This window comes from Pygocentrus nattereri, chromosome 30, assembly GCF_015220715.1.
Source record: "Pygocentrus nattereri isolate fPygNat1 chromosome 30, fPygNat1.pri, whole genome shotgun sequence".
Taxonomy (NCBI): Eukaryota; Metazoa; Chordata; class Actinopteri; order Characiformes; family Serrasalmidae; genus Pygocentrus; species Pygocentrus nattereri.
The window spans coordinates 19,417,382-19,440,788 of NC_051240.1; the positions used below are offsets into that span (position 1 = coordinate 19,417,382).

The window sequence follows — 23,407 nt, forward strand, 5'->3', positions numbered from 1 at the left end:
TAATTATAATAAATTTGACATTTCTCAGATAATATTGATCTCTTTATTTTCACATCGCACCGCCGGTGACAGTCTAAAGCGTTGAGGAACAGGATGTGGATCGATCCATGCCGCATTAATCCCGTACGTGGATGTGATCATTTTTATAAGGCCTTTTTCCTGAACATAAATCAATACTTCATATTCCCAACCATGGAGGAGGAGATGTCACATACATGGATGGAGTGCTAACACCTGCTGGGTGAGAGACAAAGAGAGAATGAGGCAGATACAGAAGAGAAAGTCTACACAATTAAATCATTAAGATGTAAACAAAGAAATGCAGATATGATGTTTAATATGAAAATCCCTTTATAGTCAGAATTGTTCATAGGAATAGGAATAGGAATTGTGGTGATAGGAACCAGACATCTAAAGCATTTAATGCCTCTAAAAGCTCCTACACAGAAGAATATTACAAGAAATACAGTCATATGCAAACGTTTGAACATCCCCGGTCAGATTATGTGAGTATAAGTATAAATAAGTTGACGAATCCTTACACAGCACACGCTCAAATACTGGAAATGTGTGCATGATTTCCTTATTGCTGAGTTTAATATTTTAAAATGAAAATATAAAATGTGCTGTAACTTTTTCACAAGCCACATTTTGTCTCTCATTTATTTATTTTTTTCAATCCGTTAAATTCAGCAAATGAACAGATACTCTGCATTAACCTTTAGAAGAAAGGCAACTTCTAGCCTTCATAACTTGGTTTAAGGAATGGTTTAAGCTACAGACATGATACCCTTATCAGACCATACCATTATCAGAGCATCAGTTATTTGGCTTGGAAAATCACCCAAAGTCCTGATATTATTGCTCTGTTTTTTGACTTTCATGTACCAACAAAGGGTTAAAAGAGCAAAATGATTCACACATCAGATCACTCTTCAGAGTCTGGCCTCACCATCCAGAGTAATTTCATCCACCTGTGACCATCCGTCAGCCAGCAATCCAGCTCCAAAATCACCCAAACCCCACTTGCTACTTATATTACATCTCTGCTTTTAGCCTTTATATTATGAACAAAGGGTTAAAATAGTGACATGATGCAATCTGATGGACGAGTCTGGGTTTGGCAGTTATCAGGAGAATGGTACTTCTGCAAAGATTGGTGGAGGGGGGATCATGGTGTGGGGGTGTTTTTCAGGAGTTGGGCTCGGCCCCTTAGTTCCAGTGAAAGGAACTCTTAAAGCTTCAGCACCAAGAGATTTTGGACAATTTCATGCTCCCAACTTTGTGGGAACAGTTTGGGGAGTTTGGCCCCTTCCTGCTCCAACATGACTGCACTCCAGTGCCCAAAGCAGGTCCATAAAGACACGGATGAGCCAGTTTGGTGTGGAAGAACTTGACTGGCCTGACCTCAACCCCATAGAACACCTTTGGGATGAATTAGAGCGGAGACTGTGAGCCAGGCCTTCTCGTCCAACATCAGTGTCTGACCTCACAAATGCGCTTCTAAAGAATGATCAAAAATTCCCATAAACATTCCTAACCCCTGTGGAAAGCCTTCCCAGAAGAGCTGAAGCTGTTATAGCTGCAAAGGGTGGACCAACATCATATTAAACCCTATGGATTAAGAATAGGATGTCACTCAAGTTCATATGCGTGAGAAGCCAGATGAGCGAATACTTTTGGCAGTATAGTGTAGTTTTAAGAAAAGGTTTGGTCTAAAGTCTTTTTTAAATACATTCATGGTGAAGAGGTACACGTAGGGTGTTGAAAGGCAAAACAGCTCCCAAAGAAAACATATTTTTTCAAATGTATCACTTTAGCCATTATCAACATTACATATAAAAACTCAAAAGACACATGTAGGTTCACTGGTCATTTTGGATAGTAAATAAAATGACTCGTTGTGGACACTGTGTTTGCATTGTGTGACCCTAGGCTCCTATCACCACCACTGTACAGAAAGTCCCAGTATTCCTATTTCTATAGTTTCTACATAATGTACCATTATATATTACACCACATGTCACACCAATTTTGAAAATTTCGTGGAATTCCCCTTATAAGGTGTTGTCTTGCCCTCGTAGACCGTTATTAACAAGCACTCCATTTGACATCAGACCTTTTCTACCTATGACCTTATCAGACATAATAGTCTTTGCGCTGATGAATATGGTCTCGTTGTTGCATCATGAATACAGAATACAAAGACAAAAGTATTGATTCTTATGCCATAACTAGATCACTTAAATGTAGATTGTGAACGCTTAGATGGCAGAATCAAATCTTAGCTTAAAAAAGACAGTTCAGAAGGAATGGTAGCCATTTCTTCTGCAGACTGTAATTCAGTTACAGGCCTCTGATCTGTGGCCTCACAATCAAATGCCAAGAAAATACCACAATATATTGAATTTCACTGCTAATCCTGTTGTGATAGTTCCTCAGACCTGTGTACATGAGACTGGTATTCTAGTATCAACTAGTATAATGTGTAATGAGCCAAAATAATGCACACTCTTACTGGCCACAATATTGGAAACACCTACCGTTTTAGTACACGTACCTGCTCAGTCATCTTCTAGCCCCTGTGGTCATTTACACTTGTATTAGAAAAACACACACAACCATGCCTCCGTGTCAGTGTCGCAGCTGTGCTGAGAATATTTCACCACTCAAGTTATATCAGGCTTGCAGTGGTCCTATGGAGGTCCCAACAATTGTCCAACAGTGGAGCTGCCGTCAACAGATCTACAAGAGTGCACCCAAATGGTCTAGCTGCAGTCCTGCAAACCAAGCTTCAAACACTTAAAAAGATGGTTCTTTAAGGGTTCTTTGGTAAAGACAACATAGACCCATTGGTTCTATACAAAACCATTTGCATGCTTTCAGTGGTTCTTTGCATGGTGAAATGGTTCTTCAGATTGATGGAGAATGTGTTGAATATGGTTCTATATAGCACCAAAAAAGAGTTCTGCTATTGTTATGGTGTCAAGCTTGTAACAATAGAAGAGCCGTTTTTAGTGCTACATAGAGCCATTTTCATAAAGGTTCTATATAGAACCATGTGCAACACATCTTCCAGCTAAAGAATGTGCTACTATGCAAAGAACCATTTTAGCATGTATGTCTAAAAGGAATCATTGCCTTTATTAAAGAACCAGATGTGCAGTGTGCAGGCTGGAGGTCGTGGGCTGGAAGTTAGGGATCTGGCCCTGTGACCGGAAGGTTGCCGGTTCGATCCCCATGACTGAGGTGTCCTTGAGCAAGACACCTAACCCCCAACTGCTCCCCGGGCGCCGTGGATAGGGCTGCCCACCACTCTGGGCAAGTGTGCTCACTGCCCCCTAGTGTGGGTGTTCACTAGTGTGTATGTGGTGTTTCACTTCACGGATGGGTTAAATGCGGAGGTCGAATTTGTTGTGGGATCAAAAAAGTATCACTTAGCTAGCATGCTACCTAAGTTAGCTAGCTACATCCATAGATATACATGCTGAGATGCCGCGTTGTCTGTTGTTCTCTATCTGAGGCAATACGTCTGCCCGTCCGCCATGTTGGAGAGGTCAATATCCGCTTGTGAACAAACTCACTTGTATTGAGAGACGATGAGTCTCAGGATTAAATCAGCCACAACTTCCTTATTACTCAACCGATTTTCACCAAGGTTGTTTTATTATAAGACACAGGCTAATCTAGGCTGTATGGTTTGCTCTCTGTAACTTTTGGCAGGAAATTATTTAGTCTGCACCTGATGTTAAAAACTGAGTTTAGCGCTCCGGTAGAAACACAAGCTCACACACATCAGCAAATCCATCAATACTCATAAAAATTAAACAAACCCCCAAAACACAGCAGGAAGGACGAAGCTGAAGTTGGTTTCCCATGCGCCAGTTTCTGGTTTATACACACATATATATATATATATATATATATATATATATATATATATATATATATGTATAAATATAAATAACGTTTTTAATTTTAAATCTTTTTTTTTGTATGGATATGGAAGGTCACACTGCTAGACTGGGGTTTTTCTGTCGTTGGCATGTTAGCACTGTGGCAGATTCCTTAGTTAGTTAGCTGCAATGTAGTCCAGCTCACTCACTCATCTGAAACACAGCTGCATGTAGTGGAAACACTAAGGGGGCTGCAAGACTCCAGGATTTTAAGACTGTTTAAGTGCAAAGTACATAGCTTGACTTAAAGGAGATTTCCAACAATTTTTCTAATTTTCTGCATAATTCAGTCACTGAGGTGTAAACAAAGTAATTCGGAGTAGTTTGATGTGAAACTAGAGAAACCTGCCAGACGTTTTTTAGAGTGGTGGTGATAGGAACCAGGTGTCATGTTGTCTACAATGCAAAAAATTGCATGAATTTTATTGAGTATCCAAAATGACCAGTGAACCTACATGCATCTCGATCTTTTCATATGTTGATGATGGTGGTCAGTCTGGAAAAGAAACTTCTTTGTAGACTCTTTTGCCCTACATGTACCTCTCCATCATGAATAGATTTTGAAAATATATATTTCAGGCCAAATCCTTACCTCAAAACTTTAGTAAAACAGTGTCTCAGACACCACAGCTTTTAGAGGCATTAAATGCTTCAGACGTCTGGTTCCTGTCACCACCACTGTGAACTATTCTGACTCGGGAAGTTTCTCTAGAGTGGAGCATTTCAAATCAAATCACTCTGAACGACTTTATTTACATCTTTCCCATTTTATTCTGTAGAATTTTTTAAAAGGTTGGTGTCATTCGCCTTTTAATACGCCACATCCCAACACCTCATTGGCTGCCGCCCAGCTCATTTGCATAAAGTTCATCCGAGGCGAGAGCGCAGAAGCAGGCTGTGCTTGAAGTCTCAGTTACACGTGTATATTGTTCTCCATCGTCACGTCATAGCATTGGTGAATAAAAGGGTAAATTACGACGCACACGGTCACTTTGCACGTTTCACAGATCCGCAGATCCGCATACACCTGCAGCTTCACTCCAGCGGGTTCAGGCCAGTGGAACGCATGCGCAGTAGGACAGCGCGACTGTGCCATGTAAATAAAGTCCTTATAGGTAAGTTGAGCGTAACGAGCCATTCCAACGTGTCCGATGTAAACAGCGGCTGTTTGTCCTGTTTACTACCAGCATATTAATATGCAGGAATGGATATTACCAGTATACGAAGCAGCCCCTGCTACGCGATTAAACCATAAGCCTTATTATAGCATTACACTTGACATTTTTCAGCAGTGATACGTTTAAAAAATAAAATTAGATTTACCTTAAAGTTTAATATCATGCTTAGCTTAAACCTGCTTAAGGTGTAGTTTTATTCCTTTCAGTGTCCACTTAAAGCCAAATGTCTAACAACTACATAACCCACTAACTTAGCTTACCCAGGCCACATAGGCTCGTGTAATATTTACCCTGTGAATCTCTATATGTAGTTTCTTTCAGCCTGAAGCTTAAAATAGAAACCTAGTCCAACAAATGTATCACAAATTTATTGGAAACACGCAAAACGACTGAAACACTGAACATTAGCCTAAAATTCGCTAAGAAAAACCTAAACAAGTGTCTGCGCATGCGCGGGATTTTCAACCTGCTGGAGTGAAACCGCTGGGATGCAACTGGTTCTGAGGGTCTGCAGTCAGGTATTACTGGGGGGGCGTGAGCTGGGGTTTTTTTTGGGGGGGGTCCTCAGACAGTCTAGTTATTCAAAAGAAAGAAAAAAAAGACAGCAGCGTCGAAATGAGTCAGTACAGGGCAGGGCAGGGCAGGGCAGGCTGCCTCCCCCCACTGATCACTGCATAAGGGCGCCCACCTCATTTGATCTGTTCCGCAGATCCTGCCTGTGTTTTCTTACTTCAGCTGTTCGGGAACAGGCCTGAAACACGCCGTGACCTTTTTAAAAGTGCACGCTGCTCTTTGAGAGCCGCTCCCAGGCCTTGGTGAGAGTTGGCTCCGCTGCATTCTGCACTGTAATCAATATTATTTTATTGTACTTATAAAAAAAAAAAAAGCAGCAACGAATCTTACATGTGCTATTAGTGGTGTGCAGGCAGCTGCGTTGCAGAATAAAATGAAAAATAAAAGTTTCTACTCTGCAGTTCTGAGGCCGAGCCTCTCTTTCTCCCCGTCTCTTCTTTTCTCTCTCCCTCCCCCTCTTTTACACAGTAAAATAAATATCAGTCTGAAAGGAGATCCCATGCCCAACGAAGCCTAATTTACGTATTACAGGGGGTCATTTTTGTGCATCTCTCTTTTGTTTTAGTGTTTTTTTTTAATAGTCGCGTTGGTTTTTATTCCGGATCATTTTTAAAATATTTTTTTATGTCCCTGTAATTAAATTAGCCGCTGAAAAAAAATGTCATTCAAGGCGTAGACTCAAATTTGAACGAAACGCATTTATAAATTAATTTCAGAATTAACGAAAAGGAGCGGCTGACGTCAGATCCGCGCGTTCATTCGTCCCACGAACCCCACGTGTAGAGGGTAAAAGCGAGGAAATGATCTGAACAGCGTGGAAAAGCGACGGTTTGACTTTCACGGGTTTATTTCTGCAAAGCACGATTCATACCGGGTACCTTCATGACCTTCATACACACAGACCGCGCCGCAGAGCCGCGTCAGGTAGACGAGGCTGAAGTTGGCTTCCTTTTCGCCGGCTTCTTGCTCGAATTTCGCCGTTCCACCTTAAACGGTGCGGCCAGAATGTAACTGCTGCACCATTTAAGGTGGAGCGGCGGAATTCGAACGAGAAGGCGGCGCATAGGCTGAAAACTTGAGCTTCGTGTCAGTTCGTCGGTGAATAAAAACCATGGAGAGGAAAGTGTTAGGAAGCTGAAACAAGACGCACAGAAGAAACGTTATTTCAATATGAAATGACAGTGCTGGAGAGGGGGGTTAGCTCATAAACTCCATGCATATTTCGAGATCTGTTTAAAAAAAAAAAGACAAATATGACTGGAGAAAAATAAAGACAGCAGGGTTTGACACTCATAAATGAGAAATACAGGTCTCCTCACGTTCCTGACCCTCGAGATAAAACCCAGAATAATTCATGTTGGGATCGAAATTCCCTTTAAATGTCCAGTGGCGTTTTTGCTTTTGCTAGTAGACAAGTTTCATATGAATATGTGACGCTTAACGATACAAACACATTTAAACCGCTTCAAATCAACGTGTTAGAGTTATTTCGATGGATAAACTATTAACAAGCACGACATTTGTCCCTGTCCCACAAAAAAATGTCCATCCTGTCGTGTTTCATGTCTTTACTTCAGTCCTGGCTCGTCTTCAGTGCGCCTCTATTTTTTCCCCACCCGTATTCCGGCAAGCCACTCCTGCCTCCTGCACTGGGATGAGTTCATATTCGCAAGAACTGGAGTAGTTGGTGCTTGAAAAGCTTCCAGTGCTCAGGCTGTGTGGTGGTACATACTTGCAAACCCTCCTGAACTAGGATTGGCTAGTAGCTCACTGCTTACTGTCGGTAGTTTGTTGTAGATGCTTCTCTAACCCACCCAGTGCATATCATTAAATTACATGTGTTCAGTCAGGTGAGGGATAAACTGCTGGGATGTGGTCACGGACACTTCTACTAGCCAATACTGGTAGGAAACAGGGTTTGTCAAGTACAGGTGGGGGGGAAAAAAACAAGGCGCCCATCTCCAAGCGCTTGAACGAGAGCGTAAGAAAACCTCCTTCGTGTGTTGGCGTATCCGAGGCTGTGGCGTGGTCGCCTCAGTCAAGTCCAGTGGAAAGGTCACTGTCCGGAAGCAGGCTCGTGTTCAGAACGGTAACGTGTCGTGAAAGAGTTTGTCGATGGTGGCAGGCGTCGGAACCAAGTCTTCGAGCTTCAGGTAAAAGATGCGCTGCAGTCCCTGCGTGCACAGGGTGCGCAGCTCCGGCAGCTTGCTCAGCAGTTTCGACAAATGACTTTGGCAGTTCAGGGCACCGCCGTTACAGGACACGTGTTCCTTCAAGCAGCTTAAAATCTTGCTTTGAAGCTCCTCCATCTTCTTGGGCTCTTTAAGGCCGTGCCTCTCTGTGGAAGGCAAAGTAGAACACAGTCAAAAAAAAGGTTCCTAGATGATTCGTGGTATCGACGTATGACTCTCTATAATTGGTATAGAACAGGGGTGCCAGACTAAACCACTAAAGGGGCCGTATTAAAAAACCTCATCAAATCAGGGGGCCAGAGGAAAAAGAGGTTTTTTTTTCCCAAGATACACAAAAACTTCAGCAGTAAAATACAAACACGTGTAGTAGATCTTGAAATATTATATGAATACTTAAAATATTCTAAATTTAAATGTCCCCAGGTGCTACCTGTTTGCTTGAACTAGACACCTGGCATCCTTTCTTTACTGTTCATTAAGACTTTGGCTCCGTTTCTGAGCTGCTGAGCTGATATCAGGTGTTTACATTGGCTGAACTGCAGCTGAAATGCATTTTGGTGATGTGACTGGTGTGGATTTGTGTAGAATTGAGGTGTAACTGCTGTCTCATAGACTGCTGTTGGGGTAGGAGAGTCAGGGGGCATTACACTGCAGTGCATGATGGGGACTGTAGTGCAGCGCATTGTGAGACGAGCTAATATTAATAGAATATGTAAATACTTTGGCGAGCCGGATGGGATTGTGTCGGGCCTTGTGTTTGATACATGAGGTATATAATCTTCAAAACCTAAAAAGGTTCATCATGCCTGCTTTCTCATTTACAGAAGTGGTTCTTTATGCATTGACAGATTCAGTACATGTGACTATAAGACTGTCCTTATAAAGGTTTATGAGGTTTTGAAGTAGTTTGTTTATGGTTGTTAATCAGGTCATAAACACCTTAAAATCATAAAAGCATTCATGGTACATTAAAATAGGAAATCTGATAAATATAAATATCTGGGTGAGCCAGGTATCATGCTGAGTGAGGGAGAAGATAAAGTAAGATAAGTAACCATCAAGATCTGAGACTTAACAATATAGATGAATGTGATGTCGCTATTTGGCAAGCAACAGGTCACTGTTGCCCTTTTTATTTTTTATTTTATTTGATTTAAAATGCATTTAAGTGCATTTTAATGGAATTTAAGACATTTATTACCTAATTAATAACTATCATGTAAAGTGTATGTTTATATAAATGTATGTAAATGTGTATGTAAATATAAATATGTAAAGTGGTTCTAAAGCTTCTGTAAGAAATCGTGTTTTTTCTATAGAATTGCTCTAAAAAAATGGTCTGTCTGACCTGTTAGCATTGTAAGGGCAGCCATGCAGGAGAAGGAAGAAACGTCTATGTTCATGCTCTGAAGGTTGGCGGAGAATTCCACGATGGAGTCGATCCACTCTCCGAAGGCTCGCACGCACTGCAGCTTATGCAAGACCACGCCGTTGCAAAAAATGAGCTTATCTTCTGGTAGGTTCGATCTGAAAATGAGATCAGGCCACATTTGGATCAAGGTTAGTTTGGGCTTGACATGCTGATTGGCAAATGTGTTTTTCAGTGTCAGAAAGATGCTGAATTATATGTAAAGAACAAGAGCAGAAGGAAATGTGGTGTGTACCTGTATGCCAACCGCAGAACAAAAAGTTCCAGAAAGGCTGACTCGAAGAGCAGCTCCTGGTCGCATCTGGGGAGATCAGTAAAGCCTGGCATCTTCTCTGCCCATCCACGGATGATGCTCATGGACCCTGTTAGGAGATCGTAAAACTGCTGGATGTGGAGGCTTTCATCTGCAGCACTGTGGTAGTCGGGGCTTACCTGAAACTTAAGTGTTGGGGGAAAAATGTAGCAGTCAGTTAACTAAGCCTACATTAAGTAGTACCTTGTTTTCACAAAACATTGTTAAAACACATTTACTTTTACATTTCTAGCTTGAAGAATGCTTGTCAATGTCGCTAACAATTAGAGTGAAGTTAATGTGCAGCTATTTCTGGTGGACCCTTTCCTGCAGTGAAGCTTGCCACTCACTTTAGAGTAATCCAGGCGGCCTATGGAGGGGTTGGAGTCCATGTGGGCCCTTACCAGGGCACTCAGGAGACTGGCAGGCGACAAGGAGCTCGGGACGTCCTGTGGACCCTTGGGTTTGGAGGGGAGCCGACCCCTTCGACCTTTTAGACTGTCTGTCCTTACAACTTGGAAGACACACGCCAACCCCATTATTACAAATCCAGACATTTTTTCATCACATTTATTCCATCAGGAACGGTGATGTGTAGGTATGTTGTAATTTCAAATGAGTGCAATGCTGCGCTGTTCAAACGTGGTCATACCTTCTTTCACCATCCCCACCACTAGACACTTCTGAAATCGGCAGTACTGGCATCTGTTCCTCCGCCTTTTGTCAACGGGGCAGTTTTTGTTGGCCAGGCAAACATATTTGGCATTTTTCTGCACCGTGCGCTACAGACAGACAATGCAGTAATCATTTCAACAGGATTGTACCATCAAACAAGGAATCTAAACACTTAAATTACAGTGCAGTTTCGTAATTGAAGAAGAGAAAAAGAGGCTCCTGCTCTCAAGCCTGGGCTCTCCAAAGCAAAGCTGTGTAATACATTCAAGGGCAGGACAGGGCAGACATTCAGTAAACACAGAGCCGTGGGCTGTCATAATTTGGGATCCCCTGGCACTGACTCCCCCGACCTCTCTTGTCGGATTAGTGCGATGATCCTATCACCATGCCGAAATAAAGAGCCGGCTTAATTTCACCGTTGGGAGTTCCGCAGGGGTCTACTTCTGGTCCAATCCAATTTCATTTGACACCAAATTCTTACTGGTGAGAGATGAGTGCTGCTGATCCCCCAGGTGCATATTGGCTCAAATGAATGAAAATCAAGTAATTGAGGATACTGTAGACTAATATTAATCTACTTTATCTCTCATATCTGTCCTGGAGTGGGAACTACTTTTAAACATACTGTTTTGTTTTTGTTTTTTTTAATTAGGCAAGAACTTTTAAGAACTAGGCTAAATTATATTTATTTCATTTCATTTATTCATTTTATTGTCATTCCAGAACAAGTCGACATGTAAGGGAATTAAATTAGGTACTCGGGTCCCGGTTTGGGTTCCAACAATAATAAAATTAAGAGACAATAAAACACCATTAGAAAGTGTAAAGTGGGCAAAGTGAGAGATAGAAATATCTGAATGGTAAACAAGGTGGCCAGGTGGGCCCAGACTGCAGAAGTGCCCTGACATGAAACAGTAGTAATAATAACAGTAAACTGTTCAGGGCAGCTACTGTAAAATAGAGCCTGCAGAATTGATCAGACTCGAATTGCAGCAATGCCCTGATACGGAATCATACACGGTTAGAAATAAAGGTTCTGTGCAGGTACATTTTTTGTTCAAGGTACAAACAATGTAAACGTTCCCCCAGAGGTACAGCGGTGGTTTTAAGGTCCAGTTGTGAGCCTTAAACATGTATTTTCCAGTATTTCCGTAAATTCGTATTTGTACCTTTTTTAAAACCCAGTGTTTTAGAACAGAACAGTAGAATAAAAGCCTGGAGGCGAGACGGGGAGCGTGGAGTCAGTACAGCTTAGAACAGATTATGGCTATGACTAAAGGTACTGAGATGGACCCCTGAGGGAACCACCCCAGTGACAGTTTCATGTCTGGCAGTAATAACAGCAGCAGTTTGTGTTGGTTCCGTAGCTCGTACCAGAAGGGAGTGAGATGAGGGGCAATAAAAGGTGAAGACGTTTCAACATACCTTGAAAAAGCCCTTGCAGCCCTCGCACGTGCGCACTCCGTAGTGCTGGCAGGCGGCGTTGTCTCCGCACACGGCACACAAGCCCTCGCTGGACGGGGATCCTCGGCACGGCGGCGAGCTCATCGGGCTCTCGGCGAGCGCGTGCGCGTGCCCGACGTGGAGCGGGTGTGGGAAGCCCACCCCGTGCTGCTTCCTGAGCGCCGCCGGCACGCTGAAACCCGCGCTCTCCAGAGGCCGGTGCGCAGCCGGAGCGCTGTCGAAGCGCACGTGGCAGGCGCTGATGGGCGGCGGCGCGCCGGCGGGACTCTGCTTGAAGGAGAACAGCCGGGACACGGCGTCCTTCCGCTGCTGCTCCATCACGTGAGAGGCGGCCAGGTAGCCGTGGGAGAAGGCGTGCAGCGAGCCTGCGTCCTCCCACACGTGGTGCGACGGCGGCGGCGGCGGCGGAGGAGGCGGCGGATGCGCGGAGAAACCCGGGGCGGCCGGTTTGTAGTATCCGCCGTGGGACGACGTCCCGTCTTCGGCTTGGGGCGGGTAGGCGTGCGCGTGCATGTCCTCGGCTTTGATGCACAGGTGCTCTCCGGAGTGGGCCGCCTGGTAGAGGCAGGGCGCCTTCGAGTCGTAGCTCGTGCCGCCGGTGCCCTCCGCGAACGTGCTGAAGCTGGGCAGCGCGGAGGTGGCAGCGATCTCTGCGTTGGTCAGGTCCATGCTGAACTTGACGAACTCCGGGGTGAGCAGGTCGCAGCTGTAGTCTCCCGCCGCCGCGCTGTACGTGTAAGTCTGGCACGCGGGACTGGCGCCCGGAGGAGAGCTCCCGTACTGAGCCTGGACACAGGGCATGGCTGAGGAGGGGAGGATCGGAGATGATTCATTATGAAGCACAGAAACAGAACAACTTAGACTTATCCTGTGGGTTTAAGAAGGGACGGTTCACCCAAAAAAACAGATCTGAACATTTTCGCAGTCGACGGAGAAAAAACGTGTTTGGCGTTTGGACTTCGCTTCTTTACTTTCCCACTGGAGCTGCGTGGCTAATATAACTGAAGTACACCTCACCCAAATTTTCAGATTTCCGCCAGCCATCTAAATAGCCAGATTAGCCTCAGAAATATGTGATGTTTCTTGGCTGAGCAACTAAGTTTAACCCTGCTGAAAAGGGACCATTAAAACTGTGCTTTTCTAATGGGAATGGGCTCAATGGTTCCAATAGAGACCACTAGCTGCCTGAAGAATACTTTCAGATCCCATCAGGAGACCATCGAATGCATTTAGAATCAGCCACTGGAAACAATTAGGATCATTTACACTGTGATATCACAGAACCAGCAGAACCCCTTAATGGTCTCTATGGGTGTTTTCAGCAGGGGATGTATAAAGAATATTCTTCAAATTAGATTTTTCTGGTGAACCGTTACTTTAATATCTACAGTAGCTACAGTACTGACTGGCCGGCCGTGTTGGGTTGCAGTGCTAACACCTACAGTGTAAACTGAAGCCCGCTCGGACACAAACACACACCGATGGAGCGAGTTTCACACAGCAGGTGTAAAGTCAGGGCTCGCCTGTGAGAGATGGGGGTGTTGCTGTAGAGGACATGGTCCCCTAGACGCCTTTAAGCTCTTTAAACCGTTCAGAAACCAGTGCGATCACTTTAAATGAATCAGTAAAGTCAAACTTCTCCGTTCACTCTTTACCTCCGAACACCTGCTTCTTCGGTTCTCGGGGAATCGCTGCAGTTCGCGTTCGGCCGGTCAGGAGCGCCGTGACTTGGTGACTTTCCGCCGAGCTCCTGTGGACGAAAACGGCAAAAACACACGAAACGGTCACCTTTTTGGGCCATTTCCCAGCTTCTGGTTCGAATTTCCTCCTTTAGCAGAATTTAACTGCTGCACAATTTAAGGTGGAACGGGAGAATTCGAACGCGCCAGAATGATCTTTACTCCCTGATACGAAGCTCGAGTTATCAGCCCTGTGCTCGCATTTTGCCGTTCCACCTTAAATGGTGCAGCATTTACATTCTGGCGCCCCGAGACAAGAAGGACCTGAACGTAACTGCTGCACCGTTTAAGGTGGAACGGGAGAATTCGAACGAGAAGCCAACTTCAGCCTCGTAAACACACACAAGCGAAGTTTTCACCGGCGACATTTCATCTGATGACAAAGCGACCGCTGTGTTTTCAGCCAGCCGCCGTCACAAAACATCGAAAAACAGCACGAGCTTAGTTTCTAAGGATAGACTCTGGCTAAAAAAGGGCGTTAGATGAAGTGATGTGGGTAAAAAAAAGCGCCCAAAGACGAAAACGACAACAAAAAGACGATTTTCCTGCACTTTACCTCAGTTTTTAAACCGTTAGCGTCTCATCCGCGGAGCTCGCGCGCTCTCAGTTCCCGCGTCTCGACTCGACTCCGCTCGCGCTCCTCGCGACTCCAGCGCTCTGCTGCTCACTGGCGCTCGAGCGCAACGTGCCTTTGTTTATGGGCTCGGAGCGCCGCGACCCACGTGCCAGCGCGCCCACACGTCATCGGCGTCAGGCTTTGACGCGCGCGCGCCGGGACAGCGGGGTCCGGTGTGTGTGTGTGTGTGTGTGTGTGTGTGTGTGTGTGTGTGTGGTCACCGCTTTCGCATGTCCGCTGGGGCTTCCGCGCGGAGTGGAAAGGAATCGAGCTTGGGCACGCGCGTGCCTCTGCTATTGCAACTGCTGGTTCTTGTGAATGTACATGGTTGTTTATTGCGTTAGTGAGGGTCGGTGGAGTGAACAGTTTAGAAATGTAACATAAAATGATGAATTCTCCATTAATGTGCAACAGCCCACCCAAGCTTAAATACAGTGACCCGAGGGGCTCCTGCTTCATTCATGTGTTCATTACGGACTCAATGGCTACTCGTTCATCTCATTTGCAGTAGACTGTCCCCGGTCATTAAGCCAGTTCAAGCCTGGTGTTCTGAGGGGACTGGCTCCTCTGGCCCTGTCAGTGATCCATCCTGGACCTACACAGGCAGCCCTGACATCTGTTTATTTCCCTTTTATTCAGAATGGTAAGAGTGGGGCAACTAATGGGGGAGCAAAGGGACCAGTTGCACCGGGGTCCATAGCACTGGGGGCCCACATTGGCCAGTGTTTACAGGGCCCTTCATTTAGATACGGGCACAGCTGCGCTCCCATGACTCGCAGCAAGCTGTCACTTCATCCATCCACAATATAAACCGCTCATACGTTTTACATCTGTCTCAGGTCTATACACTATAACAAATACTTTTCTGCTTCTAAATCCATCCATCCATCCATTTTCTAAGCCACTTCTCCCTCGGGGGGAGCTGGAGCCTATCCCAGCGGTCATCGGGCGGAAGGCAGGATACACCCTGGACAGGTCGCCAGTCCATCGCAGGGCAGACAGACAGACACAGACGGTCACTCACACCCAGGGGCAATTTAGCACGTCCAATCAGCCTGACTGCATGTCTTTGGGCTGTGGGAGGAAACCGGAGAACCCAGAGGAACCCCACGCAGACACGGGGAGAACATGCAGACTCCACACAGTTGTTTTTGTGGTTCTTAATCTTCTTAAAAAAATTCTGAAAGGCTTTGGTGATCTGAACCACCATTCAGGCCTTGGTGATCTGGACCACCAACACGTTTAAGCACGTTCTAACACCTTAGAGTCAGGCTTCAGTCTCGGGAAAAACACAGTATAAATACAACTTTCACACATCAGGTTGTCTCAAATGGTCTCAGCCTACTGTCCTTTTTATATTTTTTACGGGCCCATAAGTAAGTGGACAGTGGACTAAGTTAATCCTTGACCAGCTGTGTGTTGTTACATTATTATACAACAGTTAGGCCGGTCATGCAAGCTGGTGTTCTAACTGTTCTGTTATTTCGCCATAACATCACGGGTTTTTCACTGTATCACTCCGCTGAGAGGCCGTTGCTAAGCAACGACTTTGACAGCTGTAGGAGACGCTCAAGCCATTTAAACGTTTTTACTTCTTACTTTACCACAGACAGAAAACGGACGCTTTTAAGATCACATTTGACCGACAGCCGATTTGGTCCGACTCTGAAGACGAGACGACACTAAATTCCCAAATTGTCAGTCGGTCTGTGTGGAGCTGGAGAACGAACTGCTGACTGTGCAGCGAGTGGGCGGAGCTCGTTACTCTGACGTAGCACCAAGCTGCTCGTTAAGGAGATATAATTAGGAGGAAGGAACTGAACATTAGAACATATTAAATGCCAGTTTATTCATTTCTTACTGTATTTATTTAACTGCTGTATTAAAGCAGTAGAACATGCAAGTTATTGTAAAATAACATCACGGCTGTGATGATCTACTGCGACCAAATCATGTTATCTCGCGATACACTCCCTCTCGTGTTCTATTGCTTAATTAGAGAGGCATCAAAAGTTTCCACACATTAAAAAAAAAGGCTGACAGCAGGAGTGCCAGAAAAAACAACAATAAACAAAACAGTCAGTTTTTTCTTAATCATGTTAAAAATCTGTAAAATTACAGTGATTTAAATTCTCACTGCTTTTACTGTAATACAACATTTTCAATAGTTTAACTCTGATTCAGTATACAGTATTTTACTATAATAATAAGTGTAATAACCATTAAAATGAATGCAAATATTGGTGATCATTTGTCTTTGTGACTTTACATTCCACTTCTGTAAAATGCCATAAGCAATGTTAAATACAGTGTATGTAAGATTGATTAATATGCGTTTTACCATTTAACCTAAAAAGCATATATATATATATATATATATATATATATATATAGAGAGAGAGAGAGAGAGAGACACATGGCACTCAACAGGTGGACCTATAAAGCAGGCCATCAATAGACTGAAAAATCAGAATAACTCAATCAGAGACACGTTAGATCTGTCAAAGACTGCAGTGCTGAGCTTAGCAGTAGGAAAAATAGACCTCACAGGAGCACAGTGGTGAGTGCCGCATTCGCTCATGAAGGAAAAACCCCTTTGCAGCTGAACTGAACAACAAAACCCTCCAGCACAGGCGAAGGTGTGCCGATGACTACTATAAATAGACAAATACAATAGCTTGCCCTCAAGATGTAAAGCACTGCTAAGCAAAGCATAACAAGGTCTGGGCCTACATCACTATTCACTACAACCAGAGCTGAGCAGTGTAACATAGAGGTCACTGATATGCAGCAGTCCAAAGCAGAAGTAAAACAAAAGCAGAAGTAAACACAAACCAAACCAACTCGAGCAGGAGAAGTATGGAAAAGTATTTGGTCAAAAAACTCCTTGAATCCTGACACCTCTATAGAACTGCAGTGGAACTTCTTACCACATCTAGCTTTAATCAGCATGAAGCTTGTTATTCTCCTGTTTTTGGGATCATTTCGGTCTAAAATGAAATTCGAGAGTTCTAAATTTGAGCCAGTTCAACAGAACAGAATGAATGTAAACCCAGAAAATGTCTGAAATGGAAGTGAGGAAAAACTAGATTCCTTTGTTCACAAATACACTCACAAGTTTTGGCATTTAAAAAGCAGAAAAGTAGAAAACCGTTACAATTTATCACTTGGAACCAAGTCTTTATGGTAAATAACCTGAAAGCAGGTAGAGTAAGATGCTCTGAGCTTTAGAGATGGCATCAGCAAAAGAAAACCCTGTATCTTCATTTTTGTCATTTTTCAGTTTTTGATATAATTTAAAATCTCTGTTGTCCTTTACATTGTGTGTAAATTTCACGAAGAATGGACCAAAAGAAGCAGCCCAAAATGACTTGGGGGAAAAAGTCTGGTTCCATTGACTTTCATTAAAAGTAAAGTAGGTTTTTTCTTCTCCTGTAAAGTCACCATTTTGGAGATAATATGTATATGATATTGTCTGACTCCCCACTGCATCATCACCCAAAACTGTATAACATTAGTTTTGGTTAGAAATCAGAAGCACACAGAATGTCCCCTTCTTCTTTGAAATAAAGTCCACGTGGGCTGATTAAAGTGTTAAAGTTTCACGTTCAGCGTTCCCCAGTCTATACGGTCTGTGTGTGAAACAGCCAGAGCGTTTGTGACATTATGAAAACCAGCATATTTACATGTACCTGCCTATTGAGTCTACAGACACATTCACACAATCACAGAACACAGAACACAGGTAAAATGCCCACAGTACTATGGAAACATCATAAATGTACTCAATTTCCAGTCAAAACAGACACCAAGTACAAGTTATCCTTGTTATCATTAAAACATACAAAGGAACTGGGGCTCCAAACAATCATGCAAGGCCTGGTAGACCACCAAAACTGCCCCCATCAGATAAAATGGAGCTATGGAATAACTGAAGTTTGGGTGGAGGAATATGCCTGAAACTCCTCCTTCTTCCAGTCTAACACCCTATAAATTCACATCACCTTCAGTCTCCTGTGACAAAGTTCTTACAATCCCCGCCACCCTGTTCCTCAGGCCTATGACAGTCCTACCTCACTTACAAGGAGGGCCCGGCCTTCTAGTGACAGGCAGAAGCCGCCCAGAATTCCAGCCAAAGTTCTCAGAGTTCTCCGCCCTCCTTTAGTCAGTCTTCCCTCATACTACCACCACCATGTTGAAGCCACAGTCCAAACTTACGAACTGTATTTAAAGCTTTCAGCTTTGAGAGAGAGAGAGAGAGAGAGAGAGAGAGAGAGAGGGGAGGAAATACAGCTCCACTTTTGCTTCAGATCTGAAAGGATCAGGTGTTGCTGTCCATCGTTCCACTGTGAGAAGACGACTCAGCACTATTATAATTATATATTATATCAAGTTGTTTTCTGCTTTCTGCCTAACACATAAAATGACCAATTTGTACTCAATAGCCATTTTGACTGGAGATTAAATAAAGGGCGTGGTCTCTGACCGTTGCACAGTACTGTACATCAGTTGGAAACTGCAAACACACACTGTTTAATTCTAAATTAAGAGAGTTTTAGTTATGAAGAGAGGTTGGAAGATGGCGACACAAACATGAATTATACTTCTTTTGGGACATAAAAACACACAAATGCCAAAATGGATCTCAAGAGGGAAAAATGAAGTATAGGACATCAAAAATGTCCTTTGTGTTATTTGGCTTACACAACATGTTTGGAGGGAGGAACATGCCTGAACCCCCTCCTTCTTCCAATCGAATGCCCTATAAATCCTCACCTTACGTTCCCATGACAAAGTGTTCGCAATCCCCACCACCACCCCATCTCCGCCTTATTCATCAGTCCTACTATAGCTATGAGGTGGGGGTCTGGCCTTCTAGCTACAAGCAGAAGCCAGACCAGAACTCCAGCCCAATTCAATTCAATTCAAGTTTATTTGTATAGCGCTGTTTACAATGATGTTGTCACAAAGCAGCTTTACAGAAGTTTGAAAACATACAGTTATAACATACATCCCTCAGTGAGCAAGCCAGAGGCGATGGTGGCAAGGAAAAACTCCCTCAGTCTGGAGGAAGAAACGTTGGGAGGAACCAAGACTCACAAGGGGAGAGCCGTCCTCCTCTGGTCAGACAGTGTTTACAGTTTAATAAGCTAAATACCAAATAAAAGCTGAGAGGATCTCTGTTTGATGACTGGATGGTAAAGCTATAGAAACTGCACTGGTAGAGGCAGTTTCTGACTGAGGCAGTCTCTGACTGAGGCAGTCTCTGACTGAGTCTTTATGAAAAGTGTGAGTGAGCTGAAACAGTCCCATCCTATCTCAGTGCTGGTACATCTGGATGGCACAGTGATGTAACTGAGGGTGCTGCAGCACAAATGAGCAGGAGAGCGGGTTGGTGACGGTGAGGAGGCCCGTCTGGTCAGTCTTCAGCAGGACGGGAGGGCAGTCATTATCTCAGGAAGAGTAAAGAGACAAAATGAGTTCTGCTCAGGAGTTTGACTGTAATAAATATGATCTCCCCCAGAGTGTGGCCGGTGACTCCAGCAGATCTAACTATAACAGCATAAACTAAAAGGAGAGAACCAGAAGGGAACATAGATATGAGAGAACCCTGAGACACTGGGATCCCCCCACTCACCATCAACAAACCTGTGGGATCGCGTGAGGTGGTGGGTCAACAGCACCAACGTCTCAGTTTACCATAAGCCTCTATGCCCATGAACCCCTGGATCTCCTGCCTTTATCTAAAGGGGAAGGCTAATTATCAAAAGCTGAACTAAAGAAATATGTTTTCAGTCTGGACTTAAAGGCTGAGACGGTGTCAGAGTCCCGAACATTAACTGGGAGATTATTCCACAATTTGGGGGCTTTGTAAGAAAAAGCTCTTCCCCCATTGAAGTCTTCTGAATTTTAGGAACCAGTAGAAAACCAGCATCCTGGGATCTGAGTAAACAAGGCGGTTCATAATGGGAAATAAGATCTTGCAGGTATTCCAGTGAGAGACCATGCAGGGCTTCATACATCAATAAGAGAATTTTATAATCAATACAGAATTTGATAGGAAGCCAGTGTAACGCTGATAAAACTGGGCGGCTGTGGTCAGATTTCCTGGTTTTAGTGAGAACTCCAGCTGCAGCATTCCGAACTAACTGAAGTTTATTTAGGTTCCTGTTGGAGCTTCCTGACAACAATGCATTACAGTAATCTAACATTGAAGTTATAAAGGCATGCACCAATTTTTCAGCATCATGTAGGGATCACGCATTTCTTAACTTTGAAATGTTTCAGAGAAGAAACGCTGTCCTTGTAATGTTACCTACGTGTTGATTAAATGTTAGATCTGAATCAATCGTCACACCAAGAGTTTTAGCTACTGAACCAGGTTCTACAGAGAAGTCAGCAGGATTTAACATTAAATCTGAGTATTTATTCTGAGCAGCCTTTGGACCAAGAAGGAGAACTTCTGTTTTATCTGGGTTTAAAGGAAGGAAATTCTGCAGCATCCAGGTTCTTATATCTTTACACAATCTTCTATTTTATTTAATCTGGATTGATCATCTGGTTTGGCTGATATGTACAGCTGTTTATCATCAGCATAGCAGTGGAAACTTATTCCATATCTATTTATAACTAAGCCTAATGGTAACATGTATAACATGAATAACAGAGGACCTAAAACAGAACCTTGTGGAACTCCATATTTCACTTTTGTATAATTAGATGATACATTATTTAATTGTATGAACTGAAACCGGTCAGTGAGGTAAGATGTGAACCAGGATAATGCTATTCTAATTCCAACCATGTTTTGTAGTCTGTATAAGAGACTAGAGTGATCTACAGTGTCAAAAGCTGCACTTAGATCGAGTAGTACCGCAGAGATACATGGCCTTGATCAGAGGCAGAAGAAGATCACTTGTTATCTTAACTAGAGCCGTCTCTGTGCTGTGGTGAGGCCTAAAACCAGATTGGAATTTTTCTAAAATCTTAGAAATAAATGATAAGTTGGAAACGGGTCTGTAGCTCGACAGTTCGCTGGGGTCAAGATTTGGCTTCTTTATCAACGGTTTAATCACTGCTAGTCTGAATGATTTGGCTACATGACCCAGTCTAAGAGAAGAATGAATTATTGTTAAAATGGGTTTAATTATAGCTGGTAGTACTTGTTTAAACAAGTTTGTTGGAATCATGTCTAGTGTGCATGTTGCAGAATTTGATGAAGGTATTATTTTTTCTAGTTCTGACCGCTGAAGTGGACAAAAAGTTTCCAGTCTCTCTTCTATAACCACATTTCGTGTTGTTTCAGCCAAACCAGGTGATGGGTAGGTTGCTGGTATCGGTTGAACTTTTTGTCTAATATTCTTGATTTTCTTATTTAAAAAGTCCATGAAATCATTGCTGCTATAGTTAGCGGGTGTTTGAGGTTCAGATCCTGCCTGGTTTTTGGTCAGTTTTGCGATTGCGTTAAATAAAACTCTAGGATTGTTTCTGTTGATTTGGATAAGTGAGGACAGGTGTGCTGAGCGTGTTTTGATAAATCCTTTCTATACCTGCTAAGGCCGTCCTTCCAGGCAGAGTGAAATACTTCCAGCTTGGTTAGTCGCCATTTGCGCTCTACTTTCCGAACTATCTGTCTTAAGGTGCGTATTTCATTGTTGTACCATGGAGCTTTTTCTGTTGCATCATTTTAATTTCTATAGGTGCAATGTTATCTAAGGTTGATTGGAACGTATTTTCTAGGCAGTCTGTTAATCTGTCTAGCTCTGTTGGGTCTGATGAAGGAAAAGCTATGGTTGATAAGTCTGGAATGATCTCAGTAAAGTGTTGAGCTGTATCCGGCGTTATTGAATGCTTCATGTAATAACGGGGTGATGTATATACATTTTCATTAAGACCTAGTTCATATGAGATTAGGTAATGATCTGAAACTACTGAAGTTTGTGGAAGAACAGTTAGATTATTTACATCAACACCTAGAGTCAAATCTAAAGTGTGATTACAGTGATGTGTAGGCCCATTTACATTCTGAGTAAGACCTACAGAGTCTAAGACAGATGAGAATGCCTTTTTAATGGATCTGCTGTGTTCTCAAAGTCAATATTAAAATCTCCTGCAATTATTACTTTCTCTGTGCTCACTGCTAGGTCTGAATTCTTTTAAGAATTCCGAATAAGGTCCAGGTGGCCTATAAATACTAATTAGGTTAAGTACGCTATTATTTGCCCAAGCTCTCAGAGTTCTCCGCCTCCCTCATACTACCACCACCATGCTGAAGGCATGGTCTGAACTCACTAAATTCTATTCATAACCATTCTATAAAGAACTATTTTATGCCTAAATGGTTCTTTGCATGGTGAAATGGTTTGTCAGAGTGATGGAGAACATCCGGCATTGTAACAACAGCAGAGCGCTTTTTGGTGCTATATCGAACCATATACAACACATTCTCCATCAATCTGAAGAACCATTTAAGCCTGACACTGCTATTGCAGCAAAACCTCGTATCTCCAAAATCCTAACTTTAAAGTAGAAGGGAAAAAACGACTTTACTTTTAATGTATGTCAATGGAAACAGACTTTTTTCCAAGTAAATTCAGGCCATTTAATGAATTCCATTCATTATGAAATGTACACACAGTGTAAAGAGCAACAGAGAAATTATGTCAAAAACTGAAAAAGGCGGTTTTGTTCCGACAGCAGCAATGAAATAATTCTATCACTTTTAGAATTTAGGGTTCTAAATAGCTAGAACCACTCCTTTTGCATTTACAGCGTTTAGCAGACGCTCTAATCCAGAATGACTTACAAGAAGTGATACAGAATGTATCTTCGCTAGTTACCAGTAGGTTAGAGAGAAAGCCGGTCCTGAGCTCAGATACTGCTAGAAACAGAAGTCACTGTTGATACGGAGAGAAAAAGGAACAGAGCCGAACACAGAACAGCGCAATACCTTACAATACAATACAGTACAATTCAGTACAATACAGTACAATACAATACAGTACAATACAGTACAATACATTACAATGCAGTTCAATACAATACATTACAATACAATACAGTACAATACAGTACAATACAATACAGTACAATACATTACAATGCAGTTCAATACACTACAATACACTACAATACAATACAGTACAATACAGTACAATACACTACAATGCAGTACATTACAGTACAATACAATACAGTACAATACAATACAATACAATACAATACAGTACAATACATAATGAAGTTGTGGCCATGACTTAGTAAAGCGTCTTTCTAAGTCATGGCCACGTTTT

General features: G+C 43.1%; 1 protein-coding gene across 1 annotated transcript; it reads right to left on the reverse strand.

The window, feature by feature from the left end:
• Positions 1–6,531: 6,531 nt before the first annotated feature.
• On the reverse strand, positions 6,532–14,159 carry nr4a2b (nuclear receptor subfamily 4, group A, member 2b). Its single transcript, XM_017683526.2, has 8 exons — positions 14,055–14,159; positions 13,415–13,509; positions 11,721–12,562; positions 10,273–10,402; positions 9,971–10,134; positions 9,564–9,766; positions 9,248–9,426; positions 6,532–8,045 (listed from the first exon to the last, which is right to left on the reverse strand). Exons 3-8 carry the CDS (start codon positions 12,558–12,560, stop codon positions 7,789–7,791), a joined length of 1,773 nt encoding a protein of 590 aa, XP_017539015.1. The 5' UTR covers positions 12,561–12,562; positions 13,415–13,509; positions 14,055–14,159; the 3' UTR covers positions 6,532–7,788.
• Between the last annotated feature and the right edge of the window lie 9,248 nt (positions 14,160–23,407).